At 42.2% G+C, this 14,952-nt stretch overlaps 1 protein-coding gene across 1 annotated transcript in view; it reads left to right on the top strand.

Annotated features, from left to right (window-relative positions):
* Positions 1-14,952, top strand: part of LOC121003831 (protein-glutamine gamma-glutamyltransferase E-like) — a 113,754-nt gene that overhangs the window by 38,714 nt on the left and 60,088 nt on the right. The window contains exon 2 of the mRNA XM_040435747.1: positions 11,962-12,135. Within this exon, the coding sequence (XP_040291681.1) occupies positions 11,962-12,135 (174 nt within the window). The remainder of the gene's footprint in view (positions 1-11,961; positions 12,136-14,952) is intronic.

Genomic DNA, 14,952 nt, shown 5'->3' with positions numbered 1-14,952 from the left:
CCCATTTGAAGCCCCCCTGATGCACCCCTAGAGTAGAAACGCCATAAAAGTGACCCCATCTAAGAAACTACACCCCTCAAGGTATTCAAAACTTATTTTACAAACTCTGTTAACCCTTTAGGTGTTCCACAAGAATTAATGGAAAATATAGATACAATTTCTAAATTTCACTTTTTTGGCAGATTTTCTATTTTAATATTTTTTTTACAGTTACAAAGCAAGGGTTAACAACCAAACAAAACTCAATATTTATGGCCCTGATTCTGTAGTTTACAGAAACACCCCATATGTGGTCATAAACTGCTGTACGGGCACACTGCAGGGCGCAGAAGGAAAGGAATGCCATACGGTTTTTGGAAGGCAGATTTTGCTGGACTGGTTTTTTGACACCATGTCCCATTTGAAGCCCCCCTGATGCACCCCTAGAGTAGAAACTCCAAAAAAGTGACCGCATATTAGAAACTACGGGATAGGGTGGAAGTTTTGTTGGTACTAGTTTAGGGTACATATGATTTTTGGTTGCTCTATATTACACTTTTTGTGAGGCAAGGTAACAAGAAATAGCACAGTTTTTTTTTTGTTTTTTACAACATTCATCTGACAGGTTAGATCATGTGGTATTTTTATAGAGCAGGTTGTCAAGGACGTGGCGATACCTAATATGTGTACAATTTTTTTATTTATGTAAGTTTTACACAATGATTTCATTTTTTAAACAAAAAAAATCATGTTTTAGTGTCTCCATAGACCGAGAGCCATAGTTTTTTCAGTTTTTTGGCGATTATCTTAGGTAGGGTCTCATTTTTTGCGGGATGAGATGACAGTTTGATTGGTGCATATGAATTTTTGATCGCTTGCTATTACACTTTTTGTGATGTAAGATGACGAAAAATAGCTTTTTTTACACCGTTTTTATTATTATTATTATTTTTTACGGTGTTCTCCTGAGCGGTTATGTCATGTGATATTTTTATAGAGTAACTTATTATGGACGCGGCGATACCTAATATATATACCTTTTTTTTATATATGTAAGTTTTACACAATGATTTAATTTTTGAAACAAAAATAAAATCAGGTTTTAGTGTTTCCATAGTCAGAGATCCATAGTTTTTTCAGTTTTTGGGCGATTGTCTTGGGTAGGGTATGATTTTTGCGGGATGAGATGACGGTTTGATTGGCACTATTTTGGGGTGCATATGACTTTTTGATCGCTTGCTATTACACTTTTTGTGATGTAAGGTGACAAAAAATGGTTTATTTAGCACCGTTTTTTTTTTTTTTTTTACGGTGTTCATCTGAGGGGTTAGGTCATGTGATATTTTTATAGAGCCGGTCGATACGGACGCGGCGATACCTAATATGTATACTTTTTTTTATTTATGTACGTTTTACACAATAATATCATTTTTGAAACAAAAAAAGAATCATGTTTTAGTGTCTCCATATTCTGAGAGCCATAGTTTTTCTCAGTTTTTAGGCGATTATCTTAGTTAGGGTCTCATTTTTTGCGGGATGACATGATGGTTTGATTGCCACTATTTTGGGGTGCATATGACTTTTTGATCGCTTGCTATTACACTTTTTGTGATGTAAGGTGACAATTTTTTTTTATTTAGAACTGTTTTTATTTTTTATTTTTTATGGTGTTCATCTGAGGGGTTAGGTCATGTGATATTTTTATAGAGCCGGTCGATACGGACCCGGCGAAACCTAATATTCATACCTTTTTCTTATTTATGTAAGTTTTACACAATAACAGCTTTTTTAAAACAAAAAAAATTATGTTTTAGTGTCTCCATATTCTGAGCCATAGTTTTTTTATTTTTTGGGAAATTGTCTCAAGTAGGGGCTAATTTTTTGCAGGATGAGGTGATGGTTAGATTGGAACTATTTTAGTGAGCGTACGCCTTTTTGATCGCTTGCTGTTGTACTTTTTGTCATAAAAGGTGACAAAAAAATTGTTTATTTAGCACAGTTTTTATTTTTTATTTTTTACGGTGTTCATCTGAGGGGTTAGGTCATGTGATATGTTTATAGAGCCGGTCGATACGCACGCGGCGATACCTAATATGCCTTTTTTTTTTTTTTTCCTATTTTTTCCCTTTTTTTTTACTTTATTTGGGGAAAATTATGTTTTTGTTTATTTTTTCTTGAAACTTTTAATTTTTGGTGGGGAAAACTTTATTTTTTCAACTTTTTTTTTCACTTTATTTTTTGTCCCACTTTGGGACTTAAACTTTTGGGGGTCTGATCCTTTACAATGCATTCCAATACTTCTGTATTGGAATGCATTAGCTGTATGAGTAATACTGTGTGTTTTACTCATACAGCTTCCGACCTGTGAGATCCAGGGGGCTGGATCTCAAAGGCACGTCACAGGAAGGCAGCGGCGCTGCCTTCCATGCCATCGGGTCCCCCCTACAGCCCCATGGGGACCTGATGGCACCGCCGCCCGCCACCGCAATAGGTAAAAGCCGCAAACCGCAGGTCTGAATTGACCTGCGGTTTATGGCGATTGCCGACATGGGGGGGTCACGGGACCCCCTGTGCAATTAGCCGAGGTGTCTGCTCAATGATTTGAGCAGGCACCGGCTTCCGATCACCGCCCGCCGCCCTCTGTCCTTAAGTACCAGGACATCAGGGCGTACCTGTACGCCCTGTGTCCTGAAGAGGTTAAATACACACAGTATTATTGGAATAAACGGTTATTTGTAAGGACCAAGCGTCCAAAAATTAAGCCTTAATGGGGGCAGATCTTTGCCCCATTTATACAGATACACATATTTATGTCAGAAGAAACAGAGAGCTTGTTCTGCACAACTGTCCAAAAATGATGCGTTAACAGAGGCAGAATCCTTGCCCATATTTTCACACACACGTTAATTGTCATAAAAAACTGTGGGTTGTTCTGAAGTTTAACAAAATAGGAAAAATTATTTATTTTATTTGGGAGAAGCAGCAGTACAGTTTGAATGTAGAAAGGATAAGGTTTGTAGGGGTAATAGTGGCAGCAATAGTAGCATCAGCAGTAACAGTACAACATGGAACAGACAAAGCATTTTATGTATGTGTCAGGGGTGTATATAGGGGAAGCAGCTGCTTTGGGGCCCCAACTGAGAAGAGGCCCGTCCAGGACGAGGGCTAAAAGATTTTATTGTTAGGGCCCCCTTAACAGTATTATACAATGACATTACATACATAGACACTGTGTGTAAAAATCCTTAAGGATTCATGCCTCATTTATTTTGAAAAAAGAGATGATTTGTACATTGGCAGAGGACATCTTTGTCCGTTTGGGAGTGATGACGCCATCTGATGTGCTGAAAATCCTCTGTAATATGACAATGGAGGTCAAAGAAGTACAATGAGAGCATACTGGGCTAGCTCCAGCCATTGTTCCACTCTGCATGCCCAGAAGTCCATGGGACCAGGGAACATAAGATACGCTGGAAAAAAGTCCAAGTAGGACTTAACCCAGGTGTTCAGGAAGTAAGGTTTCCTTTGCTGATTTGGTCAGCCTGGTGTAGCACATGAAAAGAATTCTCCACCATCATGATACTTAACTGACTGTTGCTGCGGCTTCAGCTGCTTGTGATCAAGAGTGTAAAAGCATGGCTATCCAGTAATCATCAGATTTCTGAATGTGAATGATACACTTATCAGTATGTAAGCAAGAAAGCATATAGTTTGCCATTCTCACCAGCATGCCTGAGGACCCAGTTCTTTCCAGCTCCACCCCCCACTGTGACGATTGATCATCATGGTCCATGTCATTAGCAGCAGCCTTGTCCTCCTGTGCAAGAGAATCCTCCTGCTCCTCCTCTTCCTCCAGTGCAGCTCCTCCCCAACATTCTCCACTACCTCGACCATGAGACTCTGTGTGAGTCCTCAATAGTCACAAAGCAGCCAGCAAGATCCATAAGCTGTTCTTATTTTGCCATCCCTTGAGTGTCTACTCTAGGATAAATCTCAGGGATTCCATTGTTTATCCTGCAGTTGTCCCTACTGGTAGAGCTAATGGCCTCTGCAAAGGGCCTCTGTACCCGACAAGCATCTCTAATGTGCTGCCACTGCCTGACTTCGAAACAACAGCACATGCTGCCTGCTGAGGTGGTCTAGATCAAGGCAAAATCATTCACAGCTTTATACTGCTCGCACAGACTCTCTAGTATATGCAAGGTGGAATTCCAGAAGTTGGAATGTCGCGGCAGACTATCACTGTCACTGCAAGTACAGAAGGAAGTTCCTTGCCGCATAAGAATGGCTGAAATGTGTGGACAGTCTCCTGGACATGGCCAGCACAAGCAATGGAGCAGAAGGTGTCAATAGGACCTGGCCTTGTTGCTGTGGTGATACTTCACTTAATAAAATATTGACCTAGTAGGACTTGAAAGACATGTACTATCCCTGCCAATAACTGCTGCTCCAGGTGAGGAGTTAAGCTTGCTCTGGCCACACATTCTATTATTGATGGCTGACGATGAAGTTGAGTAGTCTGAGCAGAAGAAACAGTATCTGATGATAATGATGACAAGGACACTACTGCACTTCGATGAGGACTGACTGTTGCAAAAGAGACCAGGAGAAGGAGGACACTCTTGTTATGCTAGCAGGTGGCCTATTTTCCAAATGGATTGGATAATGCCTGTCACGGACTTACTGAGACATACGGACGTCCCCACAAGAGTGGGTGACAGAAGATCTGTGTGACTGGCAACACGTGCTTTGATCTGACAGGTTTCCTTGGGGATCAATAGGCATCTGTGTTGTTTCTGATACTGGCCACACCTCTAACATCCAGGTGTTGCTATTGTGGTCATTTAACTTTCTTCAATTATAGTTGCGTCTCTCACAATGCTGTGCGGTTTATTGCTTCAGTGGTATCTGTGGTCTGCTGGTGTTTAGTTCTCGGCTGAGTTCCTGTTGCTGCCATAGCTACTATAAAGTTAAATGTTTCCTTTCCTTTTTGAATTTTGTTTTGGTTTATCGGTGTGTTGTTTATCCCCTGCCCTTTGTTGTAGGTCTGAGGAAGACTCCTGTTCATCCTTCCTTTCTGGAGGAAGAGGTAGTCTCAGTCCTGTCACTATCGCCAAGGTCTTATAGGGTGAGTTAGGACTCTAGGTACTCCTGCATATGACCTCACCTACCTTTGGAGTCTGTTCATACTGATTAGAGATGAGCAAATTTTTCAAAAAGTCAATTCGGCCGGTTTGCCGAATCTTTTTAAAATGTATTTATGTCTAATTTAGTTTAAAAAACGGCTATTTCCTGGCTGCAGAGAGCCTTTATAGTGGTGTAGAACACTATGCCTGGCAGTAACACGCATAGGGAGTCTGCTGTGGTAGTGAAATTATACTATGAGTCAGCCTTACAGGTCGATGTTAGCGTCAAGAAGAAGCGCACTCCTTTTACACCCTCATCAGCTGATACCACATATTAAATGCTTATACAAGTAGAGCCCCCCGACAGAGTGGAGAGGGTCTCAGCAGTAAGTTTGTGTTGATGTCTCTGATTATTTTGCCCTTCCTCTGATCCATCAGAACAATAACCCCCAAAAAACGGATCCTGTCTGTGGAGCATCCACCTTCACTCGGTCAGCATTTGGTCAGTAATCCATCAGTATGCAATTGTCCCTGCAGTGGAGGCTGAGTACATGGTGGAGGATGAGAAGGTAGAGGCGGACATTGTCGCAGGACCAACGGCGTGAGAACGTGGAGGCAGAAGCGGCGTCACCTGGCCAAGTTGCTGGTGTGGCTGGGCAGGAACCACATTTACCCAGTGGGCCGTAAAGGACCCCCAGACGAAGGTTCGCCTAAATGCGCAGCGGGGCTGGCTCCATCCCAGAGGAGACACATAATGGGTAAATGTTTTGCATATATTGGATGTTTATATGCACTATTCACTTGCACTTTATTTTCATGTATATGAGGGATTAAGTCACCATTTGTGTCTTCTACTGTGGATGTCGCCTTTTCCCTGCACTTGGTTTTATATATGGATTGTCATTTATTAATTGTGTTAATAAAGTATATTTATGTTTCATGCAGTCTGGCAATTGTTTAATTGGCATATACGTGAAGGACATACAGTATATTGTCTTTGACCGTAGTTACAGGTACCGGACAATTTTCCCAAAAAAGACTGTTTCACAAAAAAATTCCCCAACGAAGGGCTAATCGACATAATTCGGTCCATACAGCAAAAGAAAGTCTACAATCACCCATCAATTTTCCCAAAAAAGGCTGTTTCACAAAAAAATTCCCCAATGAATGGCTAATCGACGTAATTTGGTCCGTACAGCAAAAGGAAATCTACAATCACCCATCAATTTTCCCCAAAAAGGCTGTTTCACAAGCAAATTTCCCCACTGAATGACAATGTAAATTCACTGCAGAATGGCTAATAACACATACTTATTTTGCTATTAATACAGCACAACAAGGTCTGTATGACAATGTAAACTCATTGCATTATACACCCCAACAATGGCAGTATAACAATGTCGGTTCAGTGCAGATCGGCTAATAAGAAATATTCTTTTTCCTATTAATACACCCCCAAAAAATAAATATAACAATCACAATTCACCGCAGAACGGCTAATAGGACATACGTATCTATCCTATTAATACACCCTGTAAATGGCTATAGTACAATGGTACTTCACAGCTGAACTGCAAATATTTTTTTTGCCACTAATACACACCAAAAAGGGCTGTAATTTTCTCACTTCACCACACAACAGCTAGTAATAAGCCCTTTTTCTTTTTCCCCACTAATACACACCAAAAAGGGCTTTAGAACATATAACTGCACTGCTGAACGGCAAATATATTTCACTTTTGCCACTAATACACGACAAAAAGTCCTTTTTACCCACTAATACAAGACAAAAAAATGCTTTAGAACATATAACTGCAACGCACAAGGGCAAATAAGACCTAGAAATATTTCCTTGTAATAAACCCTGTTAATGCCTGTATCAAACAGCACTTGTACCCCAATAAGAACGATTTGCTGTTATTACAGAGCTGTATACTGGCAATTTGGATCCCCCGTCAGTGCAGCAAGGTTGCTCCTATTACCCAGGCTGTAACCTCCCTTAATGAACCCTGTTCTACATAAATTCTGTGGAATGATTCCTCCCTATCCTTTCCCTACACCTTGAATAATCTTTCCCTGTAACTTGTAAATAGTTTTTTAGCACAATGAAGTTTTTTCTAACACTGTCCCTAGCGCCTGCTGACGCCTCTCCCTTCACTAAGTACGCTGGTAAATGGCAGAATCCAAGATGAGGCTATTTATAGGACTGTGACATCACAGGGCTGGCTGGCTGCTGATTGGCTGCATGCATGGCATTATGGGTGATCCCGCCTTCCCAGAGTTCCTTGTCCATGTCCTCACACATGCAGCAGCCATTTTAGGAAAAAATGTGATTCATTATCACGAAGCATGAGGAAATTCGGCTTTGGTGCGAATCAAATTTTTCCTGCTTTGAATCGCTCATCTCTAATCCTGATAGCCAGTCAGGACTGTTACTAGGGGTTTGACTAGGGGGTGTCCTGCTTTCTTCTCTAGCTTTCAGTTCTTGTTCCTTGTTCCCTCTCCTTCTTTGTCTGGTGTGGTGTCTCCCTCCCACACACGGGCGTGACAATGCCACATTATGTGCTGCAATAGAGCCATGGTGCCTACGTTTTTGTGTCAACACCCATGGCTTATTTAAATCCTACAGATCTTGCACATGACAATACTTTTGTCTTCTGGCACTATGGAAAAAAACTGCCAGATGGGAGACACTCGCTCAGAGCTAGCAGCAGTCGAGCTCTGGCACATTTTTAATCTGTGCCCACAGTATAAGTGGCATCACCATTTCCTGAGCTGGCCATAATAGAGGCAGATCTTGCCCTTGCATTTTTTGGGAGGTTCTGGCCATACGTTGCCGCTGCTCTTTATTGACATTGCCACAGCCAACACCTTCTCCTCTGACATCACCTCCTCCTCAGCACCCTGATCTGGCTTCCAGGGCCTGTCCAACACACAGTCATCATCTGAGTCCTCACCCTCCTCACCACTTTTATCAGACTGTGATATGCCATTGTGGCATGCTTGGCCTCCCTCCTGATTCTTTTCTCAGTATTTGTCCAGAGTTAGACAGTTGTTATCACTGCCCCTTCTACCACCACCATGGCTATAAGTGCCACTAGTATCACCACCAATATAGCTGCGCATGGGGTCGCCCCCCCCCCCCCCGAACCTCCTTCTCATGGCAGTGCAAATGCTAACTGTGCTCACACAACTCTCTTTAGAGAGACTGTCTTGAGTATTTTCCATATGGGGTTTTGTCTTCACTGCCCCACTAGGAGAGGGCAGTGAAGGCAGAAGTGGTGAAAGTGAAAGGCTTCTCATGGGCCATACAGGATGAATGCTGTGACCCCTGGCTCCAAGACACAGTGTCAGATTCAGAGGTGACCTCAAAATCAACTTTGCTGTAACTGAGAGGAAGAGTGAGCCATCCAATCCACAATCTCTTCCTCTTTGTCCTCAATAATAATGTGGTGCCTATCAAAAGCTGGGAGAACTGTGGCCTACTACTACTGGCCAGATGGTTGGTGCTGCTACTACTGCTACTAGGCATGGGTCTTTCATTTCCACTCTCCTTTTTTCAGACATTTTATTATGAGGCCTATAAAGTAAAACTCACGGGTTTCCCATAAATGAAAAGTCACAGGTTTGGTACACAGATTATTGAACAGTACTAGTAAAATTTCAACAAACACACTGAACAGTAATATTGACAATTTACTTGGGTAATAAGGAAGTTTTTGTAGTAACATGTGTTTAAACTACATGATAATTTGAGTAATAGAATGTATTCACTAACACGTGTATAATAATTCAGTTTTTGCAATAAAATGTGTTTGAACTAAACAGTATATTGCAGTAATAGAATGTGTCACTAACAAGAAGGCAGTTTCTGCAGTAAGATGTGTTTGAACTGCACGGCATGTTGCAGTAGTATAATGTGTTCACTAACACTGGTATAAGAAGTCCATTTTTGCAGTAAAATTTGCTTGAAATACACGGTATATTGTAATAATATAATATGTTCACTAGCAAGAGTATAAAAATGCAGTTTTCGCAATAAATGTGTTTGAACTATATGGTATATTGCAGTAATAAAATACGTTCACTAACATGGGTATAAGAAGGCAGTTTTTGTAGTAAAATATCTTTCAACTATAAAGTCTATTGCAATATTGTGTTCCCTAACATTAAAAGGTGTTTGAACTACATGATCTGTTACAATCATGTGTTCACAAACATGGGTATAAGGCCTCATGCACACGACCGTTGTTTTATTCTGTGTCCGTTGTTCCGTTTTTCGTGATTTTCTGCGCACCCATTGACTTTCAATGGGTCCGTGGAAAACTCGGCTAATGCACCGTTTGTCATCCACGTCCATGATCCGTGGTTCCAGTTTGTCAAAAAAATATAACCTGTCCTATTTTTATAACGGAAAACGGTTCGCGGACCCATTCAAGTCAATGGGACCGTGTCCGTTTTTTCCTATCATTTGCATGGCAAACTTGACTTAGACTTTTTTTTTACTTTCCTTCATGTCTGGTGATCCTCCAAAAATAAAGGAAGACACACGGAAACAAAAACGGATCACGGAACAACGGAACCCCATTTTGCGGAACGGAACACAACAACGGAAGTGTGCATGAGGCCTAAGAGTACAATTTTTACAGTAAAATATCTTAGATGTAACTGCCGTTATCTTGTAGTAATACACAACATGTCCAGTAACATGGGTATAATGCACTGAAATACAAAACAACAAACTGTAAATTTAAACAGGTTTTTAGAAAAAAAAAATGCAATCGCTCAGTGTTTTTAGCAGTGTATATGCTATTGGGGTGCTGAAAGTAAGTCTATTAACTATACAAACATTTTTACAAAAAATAAAGCTGGTTGCCTCTTCATGCAGAAAAATATTATTTTCTTACAGGATTTTGTAATGCAGAAACACAAAACTCTGCGTGTCCAGTCCCTTACTCTCTCTATATGCTTTCCCTGATTAAAGTCCATGTTTCTGTAATAGCTTTTTTTCAGATACTGCCATAAGACATAATTTCAGGTCTCAAGTTGAATGGCAACTTGCAGAAGAACCTGGCTGAATACTTCCTCTTGGTTGGCTGATCAGGCTGACCTTCAGCCTCTGAGCCAATCAGGGCAAGGTCTCCACCACTTCCTCCCAGTGTCATGTGATCCTCCATCTTCTTTCTCCCTGTCAATATTCACAGTAAAATGACGCTGGTTACCTTTTTTATGCGATTTGTCTGAAAAGAATTAGGTTGCTGACACATTTTGTGAAATTCGTAACTAATCCAGTAAGATTAGAATTGATTCACCCATCTCTAGTCTGGGCTGCAAGACCACTCACAACCACAATATAATGTAAAGTGTGATGCGGCCGCAGCACTCACTGGAGCACCATGGACTCTTCAAACAGCTGATTGGCAAGGGTTCCAGGAGTCGGCAACCCACTGGTTAGAGATTGAGAGCCTATTCTATGATCCCCTAAAAAACAGGGCTTTATGAAATATATATATATAAACAAGTAATGACACTATTGGAAGAATTGGCGCAGTGGTGGGAGGTATACAAAATTATTGAAAACTATTATGTAGGATAGAAAGTAGGACATAAACATACTTACAGGTCCATGGAAGGCTGGTAGCATACAGAAACATTTTGCATGGGGCGCTACATTTATTACAGAAACAAACCCTTTCAATAATTATCGCTTGCCAATCAAATACCAATATTAGAGTTGAACGAATCGAATCCAACGAAGTGGAATTTGATCCGAATTTCAGGATAAATTTGATTCTCCCAAAGCCGAATTTCCTTGTGCTTCGTGGTAGCAAATTGATTAAACCTGAAATAGTGTAAAAAACAAAAAAAATCATACTTCCGTCCTCCATTTGCTCGCAACGGGCCGGCCGCCACCATCTTGGTTAAAGATCTCGGTCGAAATTCTGTGCGTTGTGATGTATGGCTCCAGATCTTCAAGCATGATGTCGGTGGCCGGCCCATCACGAGCAAATAGAGGCGGTAAGCATGATTTAATTATTTTTTTTCTGTTAATTTTACACTGCTTTTATTCTCGGATGACGCGATCATGTATGAACGTGGCATCTGTAGGGTACAATGATAGGGAGTGGCTGTATCGCAGCTACTGGTCATTGCACCCACTACTTACAAAAAATGCGCTTCGTGGTGAAGTAATTCATCATGAAGCAAATTTTTTTGTAAAATTTGGCGAAGCAGCCGAATAGAATTTTCCTAAATTTCGCTTATCTCTAGCCAATAGTTTAGTAACGAGTTTCATAGAGTCGGCTCAGGCTCCCTTTTCTAGCCAAGACTATTGAGGTTTCCTTATCCCTTGTGAACTCTTGGTACACCATTGTATGAAATTTAAGCTATTATTATCCCACAGCTCAGCCTGACTTTCAGCTCACACAAGACATGACTTCTCATTAACGCACACTGTATAATTTCAACAATTGCCTTGATTTAAATAAATGCAATAATTCAGTGATGAATAAGGCTCCAAATTATAGAAGACATGACAGACACCGACTCCATAAATTACCTGAGATGTGCAAGTGACATCATGAGTACTCACATCATATACCCATCAGAATCAAAGACCAATTATGGGATAGAACATTTTGTAATGTAGAATGCGCACAACAATTGAAAAATGTTTCTTTCTTCTTTCCTGAGATAAAACATCAAAATTGAGATTTATAGTGATTGTAGAATAGCTAAATGGATCAACCTAAATCTAAAGGGTCAAAAACAGTGGTGGATGAGACAGCTAAAACTTACTGTTACTTTTTTACTATTATTAGTTTTAGGTTATTTCCTTCTGCCTTTTTTCTTACAGATTTACAGGTCAACGGTTGTGATTGGTCTCTCTCTACTAATAAGACAAACCATCGTACCGATGCCTTTGACAACGAAGCACTCATCCTCAGGAGAGGTCAACCCTTCACCATCACATTGCATTTCAACCGACCTCTACAGTCTGGAGAGAAAGTTATATTCATAACTGAGACTGGTAAGAGAAATATAAAGTTAATGGGTTTTACTTTTCTTCTCCCTCACACCTTCTCAAAATAAGCCTAAATTCATTTGATGACGATGATAATTTTGGAACATACACTACGAATTACTGCCAGTTTGAAGAATTACATGTGTTATTAGCCTGGCACTTAAGTGGTGCTCGGATGCCATCCATCACAGGTCATGTGTATCGCATGCATCTGTAAAGAAGTTATGCCCACAAGGCACTTTATATTCTGCAGGGCAATATATTACACCAGTCTGACCTGCCTCTATACAAGGGACACATATGTGTTGATTCTTACTACCATGGCGACATCTATTCCCAAGTGGACATTTATGGCATATCCACAGGATATGTTATCAATATCTGATCAGTGCGGGACACCTACTAGTCAACTCCTTTCTCAAGAATGGGACCCTATATTGTGTGCTGCAGTGAATGGAGAGGTGGCTATGCATGCATGGCTCTCTCCATTCACTCCAATTTCAACAGTAGCAACATTTTTACAGTAGCCAAGTAAGCATGCTGAGCTATTTTCAGAAGTCCCATTGCAATGAATGGAGAGAGTCATGCAATGTGTAGCCAACTCTCTATTCACTGCAGTGGGAGTCGTATCCTGCTGTTAAGGTGACATGAGGTCCCAGAGGTGGGACTCCCACCGATAGGACATTTATGTCATATCTTGTGGGTATGCCATAAATGTCCAGATGGGAATACCCCTTTAACGGTGTGTTCTACAAACATGAAGCATAATTATCAAGTCGGGTCACATCTATGTGCATGTTAGAACTTATGTAGCTCTCCTGTGCAGGACTGTAAAAAGGGACCCTTAAAATGGTTCTCCAATTTGGTCAACACCAACTTACTACAAAAGTACCTTGACTATAAGCTGATCACAAAGTGTCACCTCCGGGAACATGCAGCATCTCTACAACATCAGTTGTAGTCTCTAGGGAAACACGACAGTAAACGTTACATTTCCAGTGAGTATTACACTGCTCATTCAAACCAATGGGTTGTCTCACCAATGAATCCCATCTTGCAGCTGCTCTGAATGGAGAGATCACGGTGCATATATGGTTGGCTCATTCACTTCTATGGAGGTTTTGAAAATAGCCAAGCAAGGACAGCTCCACGTTCATGTTGGCCCTTGGGCGATAAATCTTACTGGGCCCCCTTGTGGCATTTTTTGACATTTACATGTACCCCTATGGCTTCCACACTGTATAAAGACCCCCAGTGGCCCCGATACAGTATAATGACCACTAGGGGCCCTTTACACAGTATAATGATCCCCCTAATGCCCCCACACACAGTATAATAAGCCCCAGTGGCCCTCCACAAAGTAAAATGACCCCACAGTGGCCCTCCATTCAGAATAATGACCCTCGGTTGCCCCCCATTCAGAAAAATGACCCCCCAGTGGCCCCACACTGGGGGTTATACTGTATGGAGGAGGCACTGGGGGTCATTATACTGTATGTGGTCACTGGGGGTCATTATACTGAATGGAGGGTCATTGGGGATCATTATATTAAATAGGGGGGCACTGGGGTCATTATACTGTATAAGAGGCCCTCACTAGCTAGAACTGACTGGGCCCCAGAGCAAATTTTTGTACGAACCCCCCTCATACCGCACCTCCGATGGGTTCACATCACATCACGCCTATATTAGGCGTATTTCTGACAAAGATTGTGGCGCAAAGGTCCTTTGGGCCACAATCTGCAATCTTTCCCCACTCATGCCAGGTCTAAAAAAGGTGGCATGGGCAGGGAAGGGGACACAGTTATGGCCATACAGTTATTGGATAACACCACCATACAGTGACTGGATACTTCCATGCAGTGTCTGGATAAAACCGCCATACAGTAACTGGATAACACTGCTATGCGGTAACTGGATAGCACCACCATACAGTGACTAAAGAAAAGGGTATAAGAGGGCACTTTACAGGGTATGGTAAGAGGGCACAATGCAGGGTATAAGGGGGCACAGTATGGGGTGGGGTGAAAAGTCACATGACCCTGTGACATTAGAAGGTCCTTATGGTGCATGAGGTTTACACACCACCATAAAGAGAGGCAGAGGAGTGAGACAGGTGACCGGGACACTGGATGGACAGGAGGGGTGGACACAGCAAGTTGGTGGAAGGAGCAGGAGGTCTGCGCAGGGCAGCAATAGGAGATAGGAGGGTGAAACAGGAGCTCTGGATACATGAAGGAGGAAAGGAGACAGCAGGGGCTCCATGAGGATGAGATAGGACAGAATAAGGGGGGCAGGGGCAGGTGACATGGAGGCAAACTGCGTAATGAGGCAGTATAACAACTACATAGCATGAAGCTGCTGGTCTGCTACAGCATCCAGCAGCATCGTCCCACAGAGAAGAGACAGTCACAGTGCAGACTCACTCACAGACTGTCTTCACACTTCTGCTCCAGCCCTGCCGGTCTCTCTCCTCAGGCAGCACGTCCTGTGTAGAGGGGGCGTGTCTGAAGGGGGCGTGTCTGGACGTCCTGTGTAGAGGGGGCGTGTCTGAAGGGGGCGTGTCTGGACGTCCTGTGTAGAGGGGGCATGTCTGAAGCTGGTAAGGCAGAATGTCCTGCTCTCCTGAACAGAGTGAAGAGGGGGCCTGTCTGAAGCTCCGCAGCACAGGAGCTTGTAAGGGGACAGCAGCAGCCGGACTCTGAATGCTGTTGATGCTCTCTTGCTCTATTCTGCCGCTGCAGCCCTGCTACTGCTCCTGGGCCCCTTCTGCCCTCAGGGCTCGAAGCAGTGGCTTCCATGATAGCTACACCCCTGGAGCTG

Source organism: Bufo bufo, chromosome 6, assembly GCF_905171765.1.
Source record: "Bufo bufo chromosome 6, aBufBuf1.1, whole genome shotgun sequence".
Lineage (NCBI taxonomy): Eukaryota > Metazoa > Chordata > Amphibia > Anura > Bufonidae > Bufo > Bufo bufo.
Note: the sequence above shows the minus strand (reverse complement) of the source record. Positions and strands in the feature narration are given on the sequence as shown.